Below are 13,983 nucleotides of genomic sequence, written 5' to 3' on the forward strand. Positions count from 1 at the left end.
CTAACATCGGTAGTGGGGAAACTGCTAGAGTCAGTTATTAAAGATGGGATAGCAGCACATTTGGAAAGTGGTGAAATCATTGGACAAAGTCAGCATGGATTTACAAAAGGTAAATCATGTCTGACGAATCTTATAGAATTCTTCGAGGATGTAACTAGTAGCGTGGATAGGGGAGAACCAGTGGATGTGGTGTATCTGGACTTCCAGAAGGCCTTCGACAAGGTCCCACATAAGAGATTAGTTTACAAACTTAAAGCACACGGCATTGGGGGTTCAGTATTGATGTGGATAGAGAAAACGGCTGGCAAACAGGAAGCAAAGAGTAGGAGTAAACGGGTCCTTTTCACAATGGCAGGCAGTGACTAGTGGGGTACCGCAAGGCTCAGTGCTGGGACCCCAGCTATTTACAATATATATTAATGATCTGGATGAGGGAATTGAAGGCAATATCTCCAAGTTTGCGGATGACACTAAGCTGGGGGGCAGTGTTAGCTGTGAGGAGGATGCTAGGAGACTGCAAGGTGACTTGGATAGGCTGGGTGAGTGGGCAAATGTTTGGCAGATGCAGTATAATGTGGATAAATGTGAGGTTATCCATTTTTGTGGCAAAAACAGGAAAGCAGACTATTATCTAAATGGTGGCCGACTAGGAAAAGGGGAGATGCAGCGAGACCTGGGTGTCATGGTACACCAGTCATTGAAAGTGGGCATGCAGGTGCAGCAGGCAGTGAAGAAAGCGAATGGTATGTTAGCTTTCATAGCAAAAGGATTTGAGTATAGGAGCAGGGAGGTTCTACTGCAGTTGTACAGGGTCTTGGTGAGACCACACCTGGAGTATTGCGTACAGTTTTGGTCTCCAAATCTGAGGAAGGACATTATTGCCATAGAGGGAGTGCAGAGAAGGTTCACCAGACTGATTCCTGGGATGTCAGGACTGTCTTATGAAGAAAGACTGGATAGACTTGGTTTATACTCTCTAGAATTTAGGAGATTGAGAGGGGATCTTATAGAAACTTACAAAATTCTTAAGGGGTTGGACAGGCTAGATGCAGGAAGATTGCTCCCGATGTTGGGGAAGTCCAGGACAAGGGGTCACAGCTTAAGGATAAGGGGGAAATCCTTTAAGACCGAGATGAGAAGAACTTTTTTCACACAGAGAGTGGTGAATCTCTGGAACTCCCTGCCACAGAGGGTAGTCGAGGCCAGTTCATTGGCTATATTTAAGAGGGAGTTAGATGTGGCCCTTGTGGCTAAGGGGATCAGAGGGTATGGAGAGAAGGCAGGTACGGGATACTGAGTTGGATGATCAGCCATGATCATATTGAATGGCGGTGCAGGCTCGAAGGGCCGAATGGCCTACTCCTGCACCAAATTTCTATGTTTCTATGTTTCTATGTTTCTCTTCCCCCGTCTGCGCTGAGGCCTAATGGCGGAGCTGGCGGCCTCCAACCTGCGACCGACCTCGAGGCTCCGGAGATAGACCCAGCCAGGACTTACCAACGCGAGGCTGGCCGTCTTCGACCTGCAGCGGCGTTCAGGCAGCGGCACAACTCGGCGCTCCGGTGAGGGCGGACGGCGCGGGGCTGAGACACTCCTGTGAGGGCGGCCCGGTCTCCCGGCTGGAAGGCGCTCCCGTGTGGGCGGCCCGGCTCTCAGCTGGAATGCGCTCCCGTGTGGGCAGCGCGGTGCGGGGCTGAGACGCTCTCGTGTGGGCGGCCCGGTGTGGGGCTGAGACGCTCCCGTGTGGGCGGCCCGGTGCGGGGCGGAGACGGTGCTCCGGTGGCTGAGGCGGCGTTCTGGCGGCGGCGACCTGAATCCGTGGCTCAGCCGCGGGCCAGTGGACGACATCGTCGGGAGCTCGCAGGTCACAGGCTGGTGCCTGTTTTCCGGAGCTCCCGTGGCAACAGCTGTGTCTGCTGGACTGGAGGGCGGCAGCTTCGACCACCCCCGGGCCACGGAGCTTGAACCGCGGGACTGACTTACCATCGCCCGGTGGGGTATCGCCTCAGCGCAAAGGGAGAAGAGGAGGGAAGAGACAGTAACTCTAAGACTTTTGCCTCCATCACAGTGAGGAGGTGCTTGGTGAACTCACTGTGGTGGATATTAATTTGTGTTTATTGTGTGTTGTTTATTATTACATGTATGGCTGCAGGCAACAACATTTCGTTCAGACCGAAAGGTCTGAATGACAAATAAAGGTTTCATTCATTCATTCCATGATTAAAAAATATTCCAATTAGTTTAAAAATGAAACCAATTTATTGTTTTTTAAAGTTTGCAAGGGAGCAGTGGACCAGACAGGAAGAGCGGACGGAATTACCACTAGACAGCCAAACCAGTAGGTAATTTACGGCTGGGGTGAGTACTTTCCCATTTATAGGAGGTAGGATTATATAAATAAGGGGTGTATCAATACAGTAATCCGGGTAGGGGATTCTTAAATAGGACCAGTTAATTACTTATATAAGATGGGCGGCCAGGAGATGTGCCAATACTGTGAGATGTGGGAATTTGTCGACACCATTGATGTAGAAGATCTCTACAGCTGCAGTAAGTGTTTGAGGCTAGAGGAACTCGAGCTCCGCATTGATGAGCTGGAGACCCAACTTCATACGCTGCGGTACATCAGGGAGGGGGAGTATTACCTGGATGTTTTGTGCCAGGGGATGGTCACACCGACCAGTTTAACTAATTCAGTAGGCAGTGAGCAAGGAAAGGAAGGTGTGGCCATAAGCGAGGCAGGTAGGGGGAACCAGGAGGAGATGCGGCAGGAGCCACAGCCCTTGTCCCTGACGAGCATGACCGAGGCTCTTACTCAATGTAAGGACGGGATCAGGGGCTGTGGGAGGGATGAGCAACCTGGCTGCAGCACCGTGGATCAGGAGGCCATTCAAGAGGGGGGAGTTAGAAGAAATGCCGTAGTGATAGGGGATAGTATTATTCGGGGGGTAGATAAGGTTCTCTGCGGCCAGCAGAACATGTCCCGAAGGCTGTGTTGCCTACCCGGTGCTAGGGTTAAGGATATCTCTGCGATGCTGGAGAGAAATTTGCAGAGGGAGGGGGAGGATCCAGTGGTCGTGGTCCATGTGGGGACCAATGACATAGGAAGGACGAGGAAGGAGGATCTGCTGAAGGAGTTTGAGCAGTTAGGGAATAAATTAAAAAGCAGAACCTCGAGGGTACTGATCTCCGGATTGCTACCTGAGCCACGGGCCAAATCGGCGAGGGTACGTAAAATTAAAAAGCTGAATGCGTGGCTCAAAGACTGGTGTGGGAAAAATGGGTTTGGTTTCTTGGGCCACTGGCACCAGTACTGGGACAGGGGGGATCTGTTCTGTAAGGACGGACTTCACCTGAACGGTGCTGGGACTGGGGTCCTGGCAAATCATATAACTAGGGCAGTAGAGAGGTCTTTAAACTAAGTAGCGGGGGGGAGGTATCAAGGGGGGTAATAACGGCAGGGGTAGAGGAAATAGAGCAGGGTATCAGTGGGGAAGCGGAAAGTCAAAATGTGACAGGAGACAGAATGTGTGAAGATAAAACTCTAGATGTAAAAGGGGCAAAAACGGAAAGGAAGGGTAGTAAAAATCATCTGAAAGTGCTTTATCTAAATGCACGGAGTATTCGTAATAAGATAAATGAATTAACGGCGCAATTAAGTATATATAGTTATGATATCGTGGCCATTACGGAGACATGGCTGCAAGGGGATCAGGACTGGGAGTTAAATATAGAGGGGTACTCGACAATTAGGAAAGATAGACAGGAAAGAAAGGGAGGAGGGGTGGCCCTTTTAATAAGGGAGGGAATAACGGCAATAGAGAGGAAGGATATTGCGTTGAAGGATCAGGATAGTGAAACAGCTTGGGTACAGATAGAGAATAACAAGGGGAAAAAAAACACTAGTGGGTGTAATTTATAGACCTCCAAATAGCTGTGACGCTGTTAGTCAGAACATAAATCTGCAAATAGTTGTCGCATGTAAAAAGGGAGCTGCTGTAATCATGGGGGACTTCAATTTTCATATTAATTGGGCAAACCAAACTGGGCAGGGTAGACTAGAGGAAGAGTTTATAGAATGTATTAGAGACGGGTTCCTAGAACAGTATGTCACAGAACCGACAAGGGGGGAGGCAATCTTGGATCTGGTCCTGTGTAATGAAGCAGGATTAATTAAAAATGTCATAGTTAGGGACTCGTTGGGAACAAGTGACCACAATATGGTCGAATTCCATATTCAAATAGAAGGGGAGCAGGTTGAAACTCAGGCTAGGGTGCTTAGTCTAAATAAGGGGGATTATGAAGGTATGAGGACTGAGCTGATCAAAGTTGACTGGGATAGCAGACTCAAGAATAAGACGGTACATGAGCAGTGGTGTACGTTTAAGGGTCTACTGTATAACCTTCAAGAAAAATTTATTCCTATGAAGAAAAAAAGGGGGTAAGGGTAAGAACAGTCAGCCATGGCTCAGTAAAACTATAAAGGATAGTATTCGGCTGAAGGCAAGGGCATATAAGGTAGCCAGAGATAGTGGGAGGGTAGAGGATTGGGAAGCATTTAAAGGTCAGCAAAAAATAACTAAGAGATTAATTAAGACGGGGAAAATAGACTATGAAAGGAATTTAGCGAACAACATAAAAACTAATAGTAAGAGTTTTTATAGCTATATAAAAAGAAAAAAGGGTGGCTAAGGTGAACGTTGGTCCATTGGAGGGTGAGACTGGAGAGTTGTTGGTGGGGAACATGGAAATGGCAAAGGCATTAAACGAGTATTTTGTATCAGTCTTCACCATAGAAGACACAAAAAATATTCCAACGCTGGATAAACAGGGGGCGGTAGGAATGGAGGAGCTAAATACTATTAAGATCACCAAGGAGGTGGTATTAGGGAAATTAATGAGACTGAAGGAGGATAAATCCCCTGGGCCTGATGGATTACATCCAAGGGTCTTGAGGGAGATAGCGGTGGGGATTGTGGATGCATTGGTGATAATTTTCCAAAACTCCCTGGAGGCTGGAACGGTCCCAGTGGATTGGAAAATGGCCAATGTAACACCTATATTTAAAAAAGGAAGTAAACAGAAGGCGGGTAACTATAGACCGGTTAGTCTAACATCGGTGGTGGGTAAAATGTTAGAGACAATTATTAAAGAAACACTAACGGGGCACTTGGATAAACATGACTTCATCGGACAGAACCAGCATGGTTTTGTGAAGGGGAAGTCCTGTTTAACGAATCTGCTCGAATTCTTTGAGGAAGTAACAACCCGGGTGGATAAAGGGGAACCGGTGGATGTGGTATACTTGGACTTCCAAAAGGCTTTTGACAAGGTGCCACATAAGAGACTATTGCTAAAAATAAAAAATTATGGGATTGGGGGTAATATATTAGCATGGGTAGAGGATTGGCTAACAAATAGGAAGCAGAGAGTGGGGATAAATGGTTCATACTCGGGATGGCAACCGGTAACTAGCGGGGTTCCGCAAGGGTCGGTGCTGGGACCCCAGTTGTTCACAATTTATATAAATGATTTGGAGGAGGGAACCAAGTGTAATATATCAAAATTTGCGGACGATACAAAAATGGGAGGAAAAGTAGGGGATGAGGAGGATAGGAAGAGTCTGCAAAAGGATATAGATAAGCTAGGTGAGTGGGCAACAACTTGGCAGATGAAATTTAATACTAATAAATGTGAAGTCATTCACTTTGGGAAAAAAAATGATAGGGCAAGTTATTTTCTAAATGAGGAGGAGCTGCGTTGTAATGCAACGCAAAGGGATCTAGGGGTATTAGTACATGAATCACTAAAAGTTAGTATGCAGGTGCAGCAAGCAATCAGGAAGGCCAATGGAGTTTTGGCCTTTATTGCTAGGGGGATTGAGTATAAAAACACGGAGGTCTTGCTGCAGCTGTACACAGTATTAGTGAGACCACATTTGGAATACTGTGTACAGTTCTGGGGTCCATACTTAAGAAAGGATGTACTAGCCCTGGAGGCAGTGCAGCGAAGGTTTACAAGATTAATTCCTGCAATGAGGGGATTGACATATGAGGAAAGGTTAAGTAGGCTGGAACTCTACTCTTTGGAGTTTAGAAGAATGAGAGGCGATCTCATTGAAACATATAAGATCGTGAGGGGCCTTGATCGGGTGGATGCACTGAGGATGTTCCCAATGATCGGGGAAACTAGAACTAGGGGACATAGTTGCAGAATAAGGGGGGGCTCTTTTAAAACTGAGATGAGGAAGAACTTCTTCACCCAGAGGGTGGTTAATTTATGGAATTCACTGCCCCAGGGAGCAGTGGAAGCAGAAACGTTAAATATATTTAAGACTAAAATAGATGTTTTTTTAGCTGCCAAGGGGATAAGGGGCTACGGGGAGAGGGCAGGGATATGGACCTAGGTATGGTTAGTATAGTAAGACCTGAGTGATCTCCTGGACAAGTGTCGATCGCCTGGATTGGGGTCGGAGAGGAATTTCCCGGATTTTTTCCCCGAATTGGACCTGGGTTTTTATCCGGTTTTTTGCCTCCCCCAGGAGATCACGAGGTTCTTGGGGTGGAGAGGGGTGATAGCGGTATAAAGGGGAGGGTAGTGTCTTGTGTTCTGTGTCTTGTGTCTACTGTTTGTGGGTAAGTGTGTCTGTTTAGTGTTCAGCCATGAGCGAATGGCGGTGCGGGCTCGACGGACCTGGTGGTCTACTCTCGCACCTACTTTCTATGTTTCTATGTTTCTATGTTAATAAGTTTTCATCTCCTATTTAGACAACTTTAATTTTGCTTTCTGAATTATTAAATTTAATCTACATTTTGTTTGTCACAAACTGCAGGCTGATTTTTCTCTCCATGGCGGGCTGCTCAGCTTGCTGAATGAGTTTATTGTTCCTGGACTCCACAACCATTTACACATGGTGAAATGAAAGGAGTTGTTTAGCAGGGAACTTGATACTGGAGTACCTGAGTCACAGTTTTCTTTGAGAAGAGTAAAAACAACAACACCAGGGTGGTGCCGCAGTAGTAGAACTACTGCCTTACAGCGTCAGAGACCCGGGTTTGATCCTGACTACGTGTGCTGTCTGTATGGAGTTAGTACATTCTCCCCGTGACCTGCGTGGGTTTTCTCCGAGATCTTCGGTTTCCTCCAACACTCCAAAGACGTATAGGTTTGTAGGTGTAAATGTAAAAGAAAATTGTCCATAGTGTATGTAGGATAGTGTTATAGCGAGGATTGCTGGTCGGTGCGGACTCTGTGGGCCGAAGGGCCTGTTTACGCGTTGCATCTCTCAACTTAACTAAAACTAAAACACTGGTCACTATATCAGGCCAATGTACACAGACTTACATGTGATCACATTCCATTGAATGAGCTGATTATACCCTACCAATGGGGGACTTGTGTTTATTAAAGGAAATAACTAATTCACCACTAAACAAAGAGGGTACTATTGATTGCAATAATTGATGACAAAACTTACCTGCCCAAGTTTCAATTGGTTACTTTTCAGTTATTCTAGCACAAAGCAAATTTGGAGCATTCATCTTTGTTAAAACATTATTCAAAAGAATCAGGAATAAGTGTAGTAATAGAGTGTCATTAAAATCATATTGGTATTTCAGGACCCAGCATCACTGACAAGACCAACATTGCTTTCTAGACAACCATTCTGTGTTGCTTGGCCAGTTAAGAGTTAACCACATTGTGGCTTGGAGTCAAATATAAACCAGAGCAGGTAAAGATGTTGATTTTTTTTATCTGGAGGGCATTAGTGAAGCAGATATGATTATAAGGCAATCTAGTCGTTTTGCTATTGCCAAGTATTTTTTAATGTACCAGATTTTTATCAACTGATTTTCAACTCTACAGCTGCATTGCTGGGATAACTCTTGTCCCTACACTGTTACTCTATCCGAGACCTAGACCTGGCGTCACTTCTTCAAAAAAAATCAATCAAAACTCTCCAGCAGTCTGCAGAAGGCTAAAAATCTGAAACAAAAACAGAAAATGCTGGGGGTACTTAATTATCCAGTTTATTGCTCTGTGTTTCTGGTCGAGTCAGTTAACCACCATCGTGCAATTAATGATGCTTCACACCATCATCATCATCACATATTGTTAAATTGCAGTAATGGCATCTTAATCTTTGATCTTTACTGTAATAATCTTTGCTCGGCAGCTGACTGGTGCTGCCAATGGAACACAAATCTCACGTTGAACTGAAGTAGTATATGTTTTGGAACAAATGAGACAACTATTCAGCGACTGTAGGATTGTAAACTAACATGAGGACTCAACTGGGGATTAGTTTACGTTTGCATGCAGATTCATTTGGAACATTTATCGGGTTTGCGCCACGCAAACTTTACCTTTTGGTGAGAGACTTGGTGGTTAGAAAATATTTTCAGTTGTAAGTTATAAGACTTTTAGATTATTACCAGAGTGGAAATGTACAGCATGATTAGTATTGCAAAACAAAAAAGATCTCTGTAAGCGTTTCACTGTACATAGGTACATTGACAAGAACATTTCATTGAATTAAACCACTGAATTAATTTCACAATAATGAACTGTGATTAAATGGAACAGAAATAACACATGCAACTTTATACCTTCACTGTTCTTTGGGACAACTTCGAAATACTTGACCCAGGATTCACATAGTCACTCTGCACAAATTAAAAAAAGAAATGATTCAAACAGTCAATTAATTAACACAATTCTTATTCAGACTTCTTGGTATAATTGTGGATTACCTGTTGGCGGTCTACTTCTATTATTATATCAGAGGATATTATTGCAGGAATAGAAATTAGTAAAAAATACGTTAACATGGTCTTCATTTTGAATGATGCCCAGCTGAAAAGCACACCACAGACTTTATTCAGTACTCTATTAATAAATAACTGTGGCCTGGCCCCATTCCTATAACTGCCAGTAAGTATTATCCAGGCAGACCATGTCATGTAAACAAACTGTGTTTTAAAGCAAATAAAGATGGTTTAGGAAATTTTCGTAACCTGAATAGTTTTGAGAATATTCTGTAGAAAGAGCTCAATAATGAACCATGATTCATTTGATGATTTGATTATTGAGTTCAATCAGTCCCTTAATTTTACTAGCAATGAATATTGCAACAGTGTACTTTGTCTATTCTCTGATAACTAAAGATTGGTCAAAGCAAAAAACAACGACTGCTGCTGTTCAGTTCAAGGGTTTCATCTGCCATGGTGCATGGGCGGCAGAAACATCTTCCATTCAGGGTGGCACCGTGTCGCAGTAGCAGAGTTGCTGCCTTGCAGCACCAGAGACCAGGGTTCGATCCTGACTATGGGTGCTGTCCGTATATATGTGTACTTGTGAGCATGTGTATATATGCACACTGAACTTTTATTTTTTCACTTCTTTTTTTTGCTTTTCTTTTCTTTCTTTAACCATATAACCATATAACCATATAACAATTACAGCACGGAAACAGGCCATCTCGACCCCTCTAGTCCGTGCCGAACACATAGTCTCCCCTAGTCCCATATACCTGCGCTCAGACCATAACCCTCCATTCCTTTCCCATCCATATAACTATCCAATTTATTTTTAAATGATAAAAACGAACCTGCCTCCACCACCTTCACTGGAAGCTCATTCCACACAGCTACCACTCTCTGAGTAAAGAAGTTCCCCCTCATGTTACCCCTAAACTTCAGTCCCTTAATTCTCAAGTCATGTCCCCTTGTTTGAATCTTCCCTACTCTCAGTGGGAAAAGCTTTTCCACGTCAACTCTGTCTATCCCTCTCATCATTTTAAAAACCTCTATCAAGTCCCCCCTTAACCTTCTGCGCTCCAAAGAATAAAGCCCTAACTTGTTCAACCTTTCTTTTCTTTTCTCTTCTCTCTCGTTTATCATATTGTTTACAGAGTACTATGTTTACATATTCTGTTGTGCTGCAGCAAGTAAGAATTTCATTGTCCTATCTGGGACATATGACAATAAAACACTCTTGACTCTTGCCTGTATGGAGTTTGTACGTTCTCTCTGTGACCTGCGGGGGTTTTCTCCGGGTGCTCCGGTTTCCTCCAACACTCCAAAGACGTACAGGTTTGTAGGGTTAATTGGCTTCGGTAAAAATTGTAAGTTGTCCCTAGTGTTAGTGTGCGGGAATCGCAGGTCGGCATGGACTCGGTGGGCTGAAGCGACTGTTTCCACACTGCATCTCTAAACTAAACTAAACTAAACTAAAATTTCAAGAGTGCCAAGAGATAAGCATTCCATGAGCCAAGAGCTGCTGTCCCTGACCATAGCCTGGCCCCAGTGTGGTGGTTGTGACAATTTAACCTGAGCTGGAGTTGTCTCCAGGAGAGGATGAACAGGGACTTGAACCATTAAAGGTTAAATTAGGCCCATCCAGAAGCCTGAAGCTCAACTGAAATGAACAAAAGTCACTGACCCATTTGCAAGTTTGCAGATTAGTTTAGTTTATTGTCTGTCGTGTGTCGGTACGGTGGAAAGCTTTTGTTGTGTGCCAACTAGTCAGCGGAAAGACAATGCATAATTACAATCAATCCATCCACTGTGTATACATACATGGTAAAGGGAATAGATACATGGTAATGAAAATAAAGTCCAACAGATTAAAGATAGTCTGATTGTCTCCAATGAGGTAGATAGTAGCTCAGGTCCACTCTCTAGTGGTGATAGGGTGGTTCAGTTGCCTGATAACAGCTGGGAAAAAACTATCCCTGAATCTGGAGATATGCATTTTCACACTTACGTACCTCATGCCTGATGGGAGAGGGGAGCAGAGGGATTGACTGGAGGGAGACTGGTCCTTGATTATGCTGGTGGCCTTGCCGAGGCAGGGTGAAGTCAATGGGAGTGAGGTTGGTTTGTGTGATGGTCTGGGCTGGTGCAGATGGATGGTGATGACACCACTGTAATGGGCCAGATCTCGAACAACGACAAGCAGAGATGGCGAGCTTAGTAACATGATATCAAGACATCAACCTTTTCCTCAATGTCAGCAAAACAAAGGAGCTGGTCATTGGCCTCAGCAAGCAGGATGACATATGCACTCTAGTTTGTATCAATGGTGTTGAATTGGAGTGAGAGCTCTAAGTACCTTGTTATAAATATCACCAACAATTTGCCCTGGTGCAAGCACATTGAAGCTACAGCCAAGAAAGCACATCACTGCCTCTACTTCCACAGAAGAGTAAGGAAATTTGGCATGTATTCAATAATTCTTACTAATTTCTACAGATGCGCCACAGAAAGCATCCTATCAAAATGCACCACAACGTAGCTGGACAACTGCTTTGCCCAAGACTGGAAGAAAATGTAGAGAGTTGTGGACGCAGCCCAGTCCATCATAAAACCAGCCTTCTCCCCCTCAACCCCATCTGCCATTCTGCCTCGGAAAAGCGACCAGCGTAATCAAGGACCTCTTATACTTTGGTCGTTCCCCCTTGTCCCCTGAAGCAGAAGATCCAAAAGCTTAAAAGGAAATTTCTCCAGAATCAGAAATAACTGCTCCCACGCTGTTATCAGCCTATTGAACACACCTCTCATAAGCTAATGGTAACCCCAATCCTCCAACTTACCTAATTGCGGCTCTTGCACATTTTTTCATTTGTATTTGTGCCAAAAAGCTGGAATAACTCAGCAGGCCAAACAGCATCTCTGGAGAAAAGGAATAGGTGACGTTTCGGGTCTCAACCAAGGTGACATCGAAACCCAAATCATCATCCATTCCTTTTCTCCAGAGATGCCGTATGACCCGCTGAGTTACTCCAGCTTTTTGTGTCTACCTTCAGTTTAAACCAGCTTCTGCAGTTCCTTCCTACACACTATATGTTCTGCATTCTGTTTATTTTTCTCTTTTCACTATCCGTTTACGTGTATGGTTTGATTGCACTCATGTTTGGTGTGATTTAACATGCAACATAAAGGTTTTCATTGTATCGTGGTACATCTGACAATAAAAAACCAATATTAACATAGGTATTCACAAAGGGAGGGTGAAGCAGGTGAACTTCCAGCATGCACATGGAAAATGAAGATACAACCAAGAGAAAATGAAGGAAGTTCAAGGATGTCTCTCTGACATCTGCTGAACAATGCGACCTGAAATAAAAAAAGTCTGAAGAAAGGTCCCGACCTGAAACATCACCATTCCATGTTGTCCAGAGATGCCGCCTGATCTGTTGAATTGTTCTATACATCTCTCTCCTTAAATAAAAGAGGATGGTTTGGAATTACAGATATTTGGAATCCACAAACTACAGAGAATCCTGGACAATACATGTCACCCCCTCCAAGATACACTGGTCAACCTGAGGAACACCTTCAGCAACAGACTGGTTCCACCAAGATGCAGCACAGAACGCCACAGGAGATCCTTCTGCCCAGTGGCTATCAAACTGTACAACTCCTCCCCCTTCTGTCCCCTCTCACCCCCCACCCCCCCTGCCCCCCCCCCCCCCCCCCCACCTCCCCAATCTTTGAACATCCACAATCCTTTCCACTCGTCACTTTAAGTTCATGTTTCATGTATCTTGTTGTTTTATGACTATTGGCAGACCAATTTCCCTCCTGGGATAAATAAAGTTCTATCGTATCATATTGTGTAGGCCACTGTGTCCCAGGTAACTTCTAATTCTCTATCCATTGAAGGTTACGTGTTTGAACACTGTCTAGAGGCAGCAGGTTCATAAAGCAAAACGTAATTAACAAAGAAGACTAAACAATGGGACGCGTCCACCATCTTGGTGAGAACAATTTTATTTTTAAGCAGCACTTATCCACCAATAATCTCCATCACTTGGCTCCAGACTCCTTCCAGGCATGGTTCAAAAAGCTGGAATCGACAGATGAAGTGAGAGAGACTCCATCAAAGAGAGAATACTCTCATGGTTTAAATCACAGCTGGCACAAAAGAAGATGGTTGTGATTGTTGAAGGTCAGTCCTCCTAGTCACAGGACATCACTGCAGAATTGGACATGTTTGCTGAGGATTTCACCATTTTATTTTAGCTGTAACCAACATTTTAAGCTAAATGTGCTATTATATTAAAAAAACAGGCTTTGCAGATCGACCTTCACCGCACCAGAGAAACACAGATAAGAATTGTTTCTCAGAGTTTAGACATTCCAATGTCCGGTGCTAACATCTTGTGGTGCCTCCTTATCACACAATGGTACCTTCTTGTCATAGTAGCTGTTTAACTCCATAACACAATGTGCAACTCCTGTTTAACTCCCTAACACAATTAAAGGAACCCAACCATGTCCTTTTGCAGACTGGCTTTCTTTTGTGTATTTATGGAAAATTACTACAAGTGCTTTGGGCTGCTTTAAGCTATGTAAATATTGCCTGTACTTCTGTGTATTCATTGAGAGGACGGTAGCAGGCGCTTGAATGAGCCACGGTTTACTCAAGTCTCTGTGCTTTCTCCCACCTTGGTGTTGAAGTAAACGTTTTGACTGAGACTTGAATTATTTTACAGTTTAAGTTTAGGCGACTATCACATCTGTTCAGTTCAGTTCAGATATACAGCATGGAAGCAGGCCAACAAGGTCCATGCTCTGTTTGCATGGATGAGTGCATCACCAACAATCCATCAGACGTATCACTCCATCTTGGACAAATAGGCTATTTGGCTGCCATATGATCAACCACCCAGAACATTCATTTTCGATGTTGCCAATTCACAGTGATCTACAGTGCATGCCATCTACAAAATGCACGGCAGTTATTTGCTTGGACTATTCTGACAGTACCTCAGTAATAGTGGCGCAGCTAGTAGAGCTGCTGCCTCACAGCATCATCCTGACTTCGGATGCTGACTGTATGTTCTCCCAGTGGGTTTCCTCTGGGTGCTCCGGTTTCCATCCACATTCCAAAGATGTGTGGATTTTGTAGGTTAATTGTCCTCTGCAAAATTTCCCCTTGTGTATAGGGAGCGGGTGGGAATGTGGGATAACATAG

The 13,983-nt window shown here is 44.3% G+C and overlaps 1 protein-coding gene across 1 annotated transcript in view; it reads right to left on the reverse strand.

Moving 5' to 3' along the window:
* LOC116983527 (inter-alpha-trypsin inhibitor heavy chain H3-like) overlaps positions 1-8,902 on the reverse strand; it is a 119,647-nt gene extending 110,745 nt beyond the window's left edge. Inside the window, exons 1-2 of the mRNA XM_033037336.1 lie at positions 8,754-8,902; positions 8,610-8,666 (exon numbers count right to left, since the gene is read on the reverse strand). Coding sequence (XP_032893227.1) covers positions 8,610-8,666; positions 8,754-8,840 — 144 coding nt within the window. The 5' untranslated portion in view covers positions 8,841-8,902. The remainder of the gene's footprint in view (positions 1-8,609; positions 8,667-8,753) is intronic.
* Positions 8,903-13,983: the final 5,081 nt, after the last annotated feature.

Source organism: Amblyraja radiata, chromosome 18 (genome assembly GCF_010909765.2).
Source record: "Amblyraja radiata isolate CabotCenter1 chromosome 18, sAmbRad1.1.pri, whole genome shotgun sequence".
Lineage (NCBI taxonomy): Eukaryota > Metazoa > Chordata > Chondrichthyes > Rajiformes > Rajidae > Amblyraja > Amblyraja radiata.